Below are 9,579 nucleotides of genomic sequence, written 5' to 3' on the forward strand. Positions count from 1 at the left end.
GAAATATTTCAGTAGGCATCTTTCAATAGGCCTTAGCCAGTACTCTGCATATTCTGGAGGGAATAATTAACCAGTGGAACAAAGCTTTTGCCCAGTCAGGATTTAAACTGGAAATGAACTTGAAAATCTGGAGTCAAACTCTGAATTTAATAACGTATTTAAACTCAAGAACAATTAAATGCGAAGGGTCTTATGTTCAATTTTATTCTATTTCTACGCATTGGGAAACGAGGTCCCAAGTGTCTTGCCCATAATAGGTGCTCAATAAATACGTGTTTGTGAAGAGAGAAAGATAGTGAAGAATAAGGGTGCCGTGGGAATCTTTACAAGCCATCTTGGGATGAGCGTGTGCAGTCACGCCTCCCTCTCTTGCTTCCTTCAAAGTAAGAGAGGCCTGCTGGCTGGTGGCTTCGTTTGAGCTTGTGCTTGTATCTGGTTTTGCAATCAGAGAGCCACATGGCCCGCTGTGCTGAGGGCACGGGTCAGGCAGAGCGAGTCTGGGGTGGAAATAATTCCTTGTGTCTTCTGACAGCCAAGCAGCCTGAGTTGGAAGAGAGCCAAAGAACTCAGTTTGCCCTCACTGCTCCCATGAGGTGGGGGGGGAGGGGGGAAGAAATCTCATATTTTGATCCTCTTAATGATTCTCTCCTGTAACATTCAAAGACTGAGCCAAAGTCTCAGAATTCCAGGTTCAATAATTGTGCTTTCTTTTGATGGTGATGATGATGATGACGACCGAAAATACAACAACAGGGGGCACGGTTCATGCGGAATCCCTGGATTATGGAGCATGTCCTATGACATAGATGACTCTCAGGCAATCTCGGAACCGAAAGGAGTCAAAATCCCCACTCTCCCCTCTGTGCTTTAATCTTCACTGAAACCCAGCAGGCAAGAAGTTGTCCAGGTTGTTTGAAGTCCTCTAATAAAGCAGAACTTAATGGTGTGAAGTAGCTAATTAACAAAGATTCAGACAGTTCTACAATTTAGAAAGTCTTCCTCGTCTTGAGGTAAAGTCTCTCTCTCCATAACTGCTGCTCTTTTATCATTTTTCTGTTTTTAAAAGGCTCATACACAAAAATTAAGTCCTCTTATATAGATATTTTAAGAGCATTGTAATACCTTCCCAGTGTCTACTGCCTCTTTATCCCATTTCTACTATAGGGAATCACATAAAACATGTTAAATGTACTCACTCTTTAAATATTTAAAGAATGTCAGTGTTTTATTTCAGCCGTTCTCTGATGAAAATCTTATGAAACTATGACTGTGCCTCAATTAAGTCAATAGGACAATAGAAAACATTAAATCTTCATGGAGATAATGATATAAGTGCTTGGAATCGCAAAGACACTTGAGCGTCAAATCAGATAACATTTTTGAAAACAATTTTGAAAGTAATTACTTGTTATATGAATTCAAGCTTTATGTTTGTATGCTCGGTGAGTAACCAATGATACTAATTGCCTGCAAATGATATTAAGATCCATTCGTTTATCCACATAATCATTCATTCTTCATTCAACAAATATTTATGGGGTTCTTACTGTGCTTCACAACTGGGAATGCAGGGATGAACCAAATTTAGTGACAACAGATGAGTAAGCCTGAATTGATTTTAAAACACTTTTTTAAATCTTTATCTTGCCTTCTGTCACAGTACTATATATGCCTGCACCTCATCTCTACCCCTCTGTAATACTCAGAGTTCTGCCTAAGAACACATGGAAGATTTTGATTTTCAAATTTACCTTCTCTCTTGAAATAATGTCTCTCTTTTTTTTTTTTAATGAGAAAAACCATGAAAGGTGGAGTGAATAATGGCAAGTTCATAAAAATGTAAGCGCTTAAGAAAAGTGATTTGCTGTGTCACCACCTGGTCCTTGGGAGCAGCGTTTACATAGCCTTTTAAAGTAGTTCTTTGCTTCCCATCATAGGTGCTCCACTTGAATGAATTAACGAGAACTGCAAATTCTTCAAACACAAAAGTATGTACATATAGTTCTTACGATCTTTTTTACTTTTCCTTATGACAGTCTATTGTTAGTCCATGAGGACTAAAGTTTTAAGACAGATTTCTTTGAGATGTCCTACGAGGCTAGAATACATACAGTCAAACTCCTGTATATGCTGTTTGAAAATAATTAATTATGTTGAGTTTGGAAACAAAATGGAAACTGAGAAGAGGTGACAAATGGAAACTGTCAGGAAGTTCAGGTGGAAACAATTAGTCTTTTAAGATAAAGGGCTATGCCTTCTCTTGAGCAATAAGCGCCGAAAAGAGAGTGTTCTCAAAGTGGCTTCTTAACGGGACCCCAAAAGCTACCCCGACAGTGAAGTGCTTCCAGCAATGCCTGGACCCTAGTGAATGCTCAAGAAATATACGTCCATCATTTTTCTTTGAAAATGTAACTAAAGATGGCTTATCTTTATGAGTTGCTTTGTTAAATACCTTTCCTTTTTGGTCATTTTTAGGGAAAATGTATAATCTAGATTTTCATTGTCCAAGGCAGCCTGTAGCTTCTAGATGTGACCTTCAAAACTATCTATGTTGGAGTTACTAAGACCAAACTTTATTGCCCCCAATTCTTATTTATTACAAAATATAGCAACACATTTTTTCCTGATGCCAACTGGACTAAAATTAATATGTCAGTATTGATTGTGTATTCTGGGCCATCTGGAGGAGGAGACAGGGCAAGCTCTGACGAGAGCATGGACCACACCAGGTCACCCCTCACACTTGTGAGGGGATGATGACATAGTGTTATGGCACCTGCTCTCCATGGATGATCAGATTTTCCAGTGACACAATTTAGTGAAAGGCAAAAGTTTCGATAAATCTAAATGGTGGAATGAGTAGTCTTTGATTCTATTTTTTCTGAAATAGCACATGCTAATGACAACCTGAGAGCCTCTTTTTAATCTCAGTTGATACTTAAGTAGGTGATACCATGGCCCCCATTTTCAAGTCTATATTTTCTAACTTTATCTTAGTGTGAACACGATACAGGGGTCCATTCACACATTCAAGCATTCCTCTCTGAAATCAACCGGTTTGGCCACAGTCAAGTCCACATGGCGAGTGGAATATTTGCAGAAGCAGCTCATCCATTCCTCCCGGTGAGTTAAAATAAAACAAGATTCCATAAGTAAGGGAGAAGCCTTTCCTTCCTGGCTCTAATTAATATATTCTAGCATTGTTTATATTATCAAACCTGTAGGAAAATAGAAAAGATACATTTAGATAGATATTGCTATATACAGTATATACAATGTACTTTATGCATCTTGTTTTGTAGAAAAATATAGGATTTAGGATTCTAATTTTCAGATGCCAATTTTTGTGTAATGCATTTAATCATGTTTCAGATGAGCCCAGTTGAAGTGTAAAATGCATAAATTTTACATAGTGTATGATTAAAAACAATAGCAGCAACACTGAAAAAAAATTCAATATTGGTAGTAAAAGAGGAATTGATATATTGGAATTCCAGGCTGAGGATACTAATTATTCTAAGTCTAATTATCCTAATTATGCAATTATGGGTATAAGGTTCAATTTCAGAGACTGAAAAGAGAGAAACGTTCTTGTCATTAAAAACATCCCCTAGTAATTTATTCAATGACAAATGTGTATATTTTTATTAATTGGGCCTTGTCTTGCATAATGATATTTACTATATTTCTGCCTCTACTTATATAATTCCTGCCATTTATGCTCTAAATGTATTAAAATCACAATTTATTTGCTATATATAGTCTTTTCCTATATTCATTTTATAGAAATATTTAGACTGTATCGAACAATTATATAAACTGAAACCTGAAAATTTGGATTTCAAAAATAATTTAGAAGAAGCCAGAATGCGGATTAACTCATGGATTGAAAATAAGACCAACGGTAAGAGACCTAAGGCTTTTATTTCTCTCCATCTTCTTCTTCTTTCAGACATAATTTACATTCAGTGTAATGCTCAGATCTTAATAAGTATACTCGGACAGTTATGACAAATGTATATCGAGACATGAAATATTTCCTCCCTGCCCATCCCCCACCAACCATCGAACTCATTGTATCATCAGAGCTTAGTTTTGCCTATTTTAAAATTCCAAATAAATGGAATAATACAGTATACTCTTTTTGTGTTTCTTGCTTTTTTCACTTGGCATATTACTTTTGAGATCCATTTATGTTTGGGGGTATAGCAGTAGTTCACACCTCTTAATTGCTGAGTAGTATTCCACTGTAAGGATATATAACACTTTGTTCTCCAGTGGATGGACATCTGGGTTATTTCTAGTTTGGGGCTATTATGAATAATGTTGCTACGAAAATTTTTGTAAAAGGCTTCTTGTGTACATATTTTCCCATTTTTCTTAGATAAATACTTAGTAGAATTGCTAAGGCTTAGACTAAGTGGATGTTTACCTTTCTAAAAAACTGCCAAATAGTTTTCCAAAGTGGTTGTACCATTTTCCATCTTCACCAGCAAGATGAAAGTTCCAGTCACTCGAATCCTCTCCAGTTTTTGGTATTGTAAATATTTTTCATTTAACCCTTTTAGTATGTGTGTAGCGGTATCTCATTGTAGTCTTAATTCCTATTTCTCTTATGACTAATGACATAAAGCATCTTCTTTGATGTGTCCATTGGCCCTCAATATATCTTTATTTTGGTATCTATTCATTTGCCCATTTTTAATTGGGTTGTTTCCTTTTTATTATTCAGCTACAGGAATTTACATATTTCGGATACAAATATTTTGTCCGATACATATGCTGCTAATATTTTCTCTTAATCAATGTCTTGTGTATTTATTTTCTTAACTGTGTTTTTGATGAGCAGAAGTTTTAAATTTTAATAAAGTCCAATTTATCAGTATTTTTCTTTTATAGTTTGTGCCTTCTGTTTATTCTCTAAGAAAGTTTAGCTTATCCTAAGGTCACAAAGGTATTTTTTTCTTTTTCTTTTAGTATATTTAGTAGAGTTTTTGTTTTAGTGTTTACATTTCAGTTTATGATCCATCTCAAATTGAATTTTATGTAGCATGTGAAATAAGGGTGGGAGTTCTTTATACATATAGGTAATTGGCACCAATTATTGAAGATCGAAAGCTTTTTTCATTTTATAAAATGAAAACCCATGACATATTCTTATTAATTTTACTCTTGAGAAGTGAGGAGGAACAAAAAGCGAAAATTTTTCTTCTTCAACTTTTTAAATTATGTTTTTTGCTTGATTTTAGTAGAAAATCAAAACCGGGTAACGATGACGATTTGCAAAACCACCGACTCAGATATTCATTGTTTTCAGCACCGAATGGTACCAGGAGAAATGAAACGGGAAACTCAAACCTTAATGGTTAATGTGTTAGTATTTATAAACCATCTCCTAACTGGATAATCCAGATTATTGACAAATGTCCTGTGCTCACTCTAAGATTATACATGTAAATACAAGTGTGAGAAAATATGTAAAATTTTCTCAGAAGATTTTGATTATCCTTTCCATTTTTGTTTGATCTGGGATCTTAATTATTATTAGTGTAACAATTTAATCAAAAGTGGAGAAACAAAGACACACTGACAGCATAGCATTTATTGATAGAGTAGGACAAGCAAACATCGACAGTTTTGCATGTGGCTGTAAAGTAGGCAGAAAGGCTATGCACTCACTTTGTGTTCTGCAACCCACGTCCTTCTTTTATTAGATGATTATGATTGCTTTTCCTATTGTTGAAAAATCTTTTTTGTGCATTTGAAGATACTGAGTGGCGATTACTTATGTTGGATAAAGATGGGTCAGAAATCAAAGCAAAACCAGTGAAAACAATTCACATTCCATGGGTGATCAGGTGTGATCTTCCTGTGTTTCTCTTCCCAAAGGTGAAATCAAGGGCCTCTTGCCCCACAACAGCCTTGTGGCTTCCGACCAGTTGGTGCTGGTGAGCGCAATCTCCTTCCGAGGGACCTGGAAGTATGCGTTTCAGAAAGACCAAACCAGAACAATGCCTTTCAGGTCGGACGAGGTAGTCTCATGATTTAATTTGTTTTCCTGTTAAAGGTAACCTCAAGATTTTTGCCCTTAAAATATATTAATTTATTTCTGGCCTTAGGCAGGTAGATTAATTTCTAAGTGCCTAGTCTAGCTACCTACTCAATAAAGTGCAGGTTTAGATTTACAAGACATTAAAAAAAAAAAAATAACTGAACCTTTCTTTTAAATTCTCCATAGTATTTTCATCCTATTTTGAAAGTAGACATGCTATTTTTAGCACTATAGTTGTAAAAATAAAAACTGATGTAAAGTATAGACTTTGAAAGGGTTTACAGTAGGTTTGGGCTTTGGGCTAAGCTTAAACCATTATTAGGCAACTCACTTACTGCACACTGGAAATGAAGTCAGGTGATGGAGAATAGATACTCCTGGAATTAAGAGGCAGGGCCCGAAACTAATGTAATATTGGATGTCAACCGCAATTGACAAAAAAAATATTCATTAGAAAAGCAGGCAGGTCTTATGTAAAATGGGTGTCACCTTAAGAGGCTAAGCAGCCATGGTGAACAAGTCATAGTAAAGGTTTAAGGTACATTGACAGTGGTTTCTACTCAGCTTCTTTTCTTGGTGTCCCCAAAGTGTGCTAAATATCAGGCTGCAACCTAAACAAGCATGTTATTTAATATGAAAGAATGGATCTGTATTTTATAACTAAGTCCCTAAGCTATCATATATATTTACTCCATCAGATGTTTTACCAAAAAATGCTTGAAATTATTGGTCAATTTAAAATTTGCTATAGTCAACCGTAAAAATAAAGAGGTTTTATACTTTTGAATAAATGTTTTTCATGACAAAGAAATAGTGAATGACTAAGAAAAAATAAATAGTGAAATTATTTAGTTTTTATGTTTTTTTTTTTTTAATTAAGATTCCAGGCCACATTTCTCAAGCTTCTGATTTGCAAGCAATGCTTGAATATATGCATTTTTAAATAGTTCCTCTAGGTCCATTCAAGGATCAGCCCAATTGAGAGACCATAGTATAAAGAAAATGGAGTAAAAGATTTTAGCAGGATTCACAGAGATGCTTGAAGGGGGTAAGCATACCCCAAACAAACAACTTGCTAGAGGAAACAGTAAGAAAATAGAATCTTTAATTTCATAGTAAAATCTGGTCCATTTGGTTGACATACACAATGCACATATCTTTAACCAGTTAACTAGCATTTCAAAGAGAAAAACATAAAATATGATTATAGTCATAACTAAATTTCCTTAAAGTAGCCTTGTTATATAGAACTAATTTAGAACTTTGTTACATTCTTAGCTAATTTATGATTATTTTGTCATCTGCAACTCAACTCAGATTTTACTAGAGCTAGAACGATTTCTAAATTATATTCTCGAAAGGACTTATTTGACTTAAAAATGGTTTTCGTGATACGATCTTGCGGTGCATATTTCTCAGCTCTTTGAAGTGAATTAACTGCTTCTGGGCATCCAAAAAGGACAGCTGAATAAAAACAGTATATCCTTTGTACTTCAATAGCTTCTTTGTTCAGGCTTTCCCCACCTAAAATCATGGCAATAACGATCAATTATAGATAATTCTGGGGAAAGATGAGCGGCTTTTGTTTTGATCACTTATTATAGGCAATTTTGGAGGAAGACTGACTATAAACGTCAATTTCCTGTGTCTTAAATGGAAAAGTAAGGAGAAATTAGCTTTGTTGTTTCACTGTTTTTATGCTGACAGTCCCAGAGCAAAGCGGTGCAGATGATGAGGCTGGAAGGATACTTGAAACTGGGCTCCGTAGTGGAGCCTCGGGTCCAGCTCCTTGAGCTGCCGGATGCTGAGGACTGCCTGAGCATGGTCATCCTCCTACCAAGTGAGGACATCGGCCTGGGGCAGGTAAACCACTGAGCCTTTGCAGCCACAAGATAAGGCTCTGGGCTTGAGGATCACACATGCAGAAAGAGGGGGCATGTAAATAACTGCTTACGCTCTACTTAACGCAGTATGGTGACCACTTAAAAAAACAAGCAGAACCCCCAAAATAAAGTAAACACCCATTCTAGGACATGCGGCTTGTACTCATAAAAGGTTTCAGCTTTCAAGGCACAGTCCTATATCTCTTTTGATCATATGGTTTGTCATTGTTTGATATGTTTCTTACTTTGATATAATTCAGTTTCTATGGATACTTGACCAATGAGAATTTTGCTTTGAGTTGAGGTAGAGCCTTATATTTATTGGTCAATCTAGAATTATAATTTTTGTTGTCAGAATTGGAGGACCTCGGGTTCCAAGGATGTCTTTTAAGGTGGCTGATAGAAAAGAGCTGGCACTTATAGAAAGTGTACAATTATAATACATAAGCTGAGCAATTTATAGAGGGATCATAAGAGGAAGAAAAGTAGAAATTCTCCATGAGGATTTATATTTTTTCCAGGTGACTTTTGGACGGTGTGCCAAGGCATAACTTCCAGGGCTATGTGCTCTGCCTGTAATTCGTGCACATGATCCAGTTTTCCCCACTTACTCTGATAGACTCTGCTTTCCAAAATGACAGTGAGAAGTAGCTGTACCTTTTCATAACTTTACACCCAGCCCTTAGGATGTTTCACATTTTGGTATAATTTTGTTTTCTAAATGTCTATTTTGTTTCTTGCATTCTTTCCCACAGGTGACCAGAGAAATCACTTATGAGAAACTAAAACACTGGCTAAACTCAGCCAGCATGAAAGACACAGGTGTGGTGCTCTACCTGCCCCGGCTCAGGGTCGACGAGCGTCATGAAGATCTGACTTCCATTTTGACGGCTTTGGGACTGATCGATGTCTTCGACCACTCAAGAGCTAACTTGTCTGGCCTAACTGCAGGAGGGGGCCTCGCGGTCTCTACGATCATCCATAAAGCCATGCTGGAGGTCACTGAGGGTCATTCGGAGATAACCCCCACCACCCAAACAAGCACGGTGGAAAATCCAGAGATCTTCAAGGTGGATCGTCCTTTCCTCTTCTTTATCTTACACAAGGAAACCTGGACTATTCTTTTCTATGGCAGGATTTCCAACCTTTAAGGAAGGGAATGAACATAGATTCAGAACAACTTTCTGATTCTTCAAATCAGCTGGATTTTATGAGCTTGTGGAAAAGAGTGTAGGTACAGCTGAAAGAGAGGAACTGTGCTTCTTAGGAATTTTTTTCCCAACTATCTCACGTAGAATATACTTTCCGTCTCTCCCCGGTGCAGTTTACATTGGTCAAACGAGTTACAGCATGCCACTAACTGTACTTATTAAAAAATTATGATGAACATCGCTTCTCCTTCAGGCTGTCTTCAACTTGCTCAGAACCTCATTTATAGGTTGCTAAACCTCAGAATGCATTTTCCAAGGAAACAATACCATGCAGTGTGATTATGTTACCAGTTACTTCACAAAAGCTTGTTCACCTCACCAGCAGCTGAACCACAGGTATCAGTAAGAGGAGCTGATCGCCGCTGGGTGTGTGGGTATACCGGGCACTCATGTGGATGACCTAATTTAATTCTCACCAAAACCCAGAGCAGCA

General features: G+C 36.7%; 1 protein-coding gene across 1 annotated transcript in view; it reads left to right on the forward strand.

Moving 5' to 3' along the window:
- LOC102887923 (ovalbumin) overlaps positions 1-9,086 on the forward strand; it is a 9,695-nt gene extending 609 nt beyond the window's left edge. Inside the window, exons 2-5 of the mRNA XM_015590779.1 lie at positions 3,787-3,904; positions 5,890-6,032; positions 7,760-7,915; positions 8,691-9,086. Of these exons, the coding sequence (XP_015446265.1) occupies positions 3,787-3,904; positions 5,890-6,032; positions 7,760-7,915; positions 8,691-9,086 (813 nt within the window). The remainder of the gene's footprint in view (positions 1-3,786; positions 3,905-5,889; positions 6,033-7,759; positions 7,916-8,690) is intronic.
- Positions 9,087-9,579: the final 493 nt, after the last annotated feature.

The sequence above is a fragment of the Pteropus alecto genome, unplaced genomic scaffold (genome assembly GCF_000325575.1).
Source record: "Pteropus alecto unplaced genomic scaffold, ASM32557v1 scaffold14, whole genome shotgun sequence".
Taxonomy (NCBI): domain Eukaryota; kingdom Metazoa; phylum Chordata; class Mammalia; order Chiroptera; family Pteropodidae; genus Pteropus; species Pteropus alecto.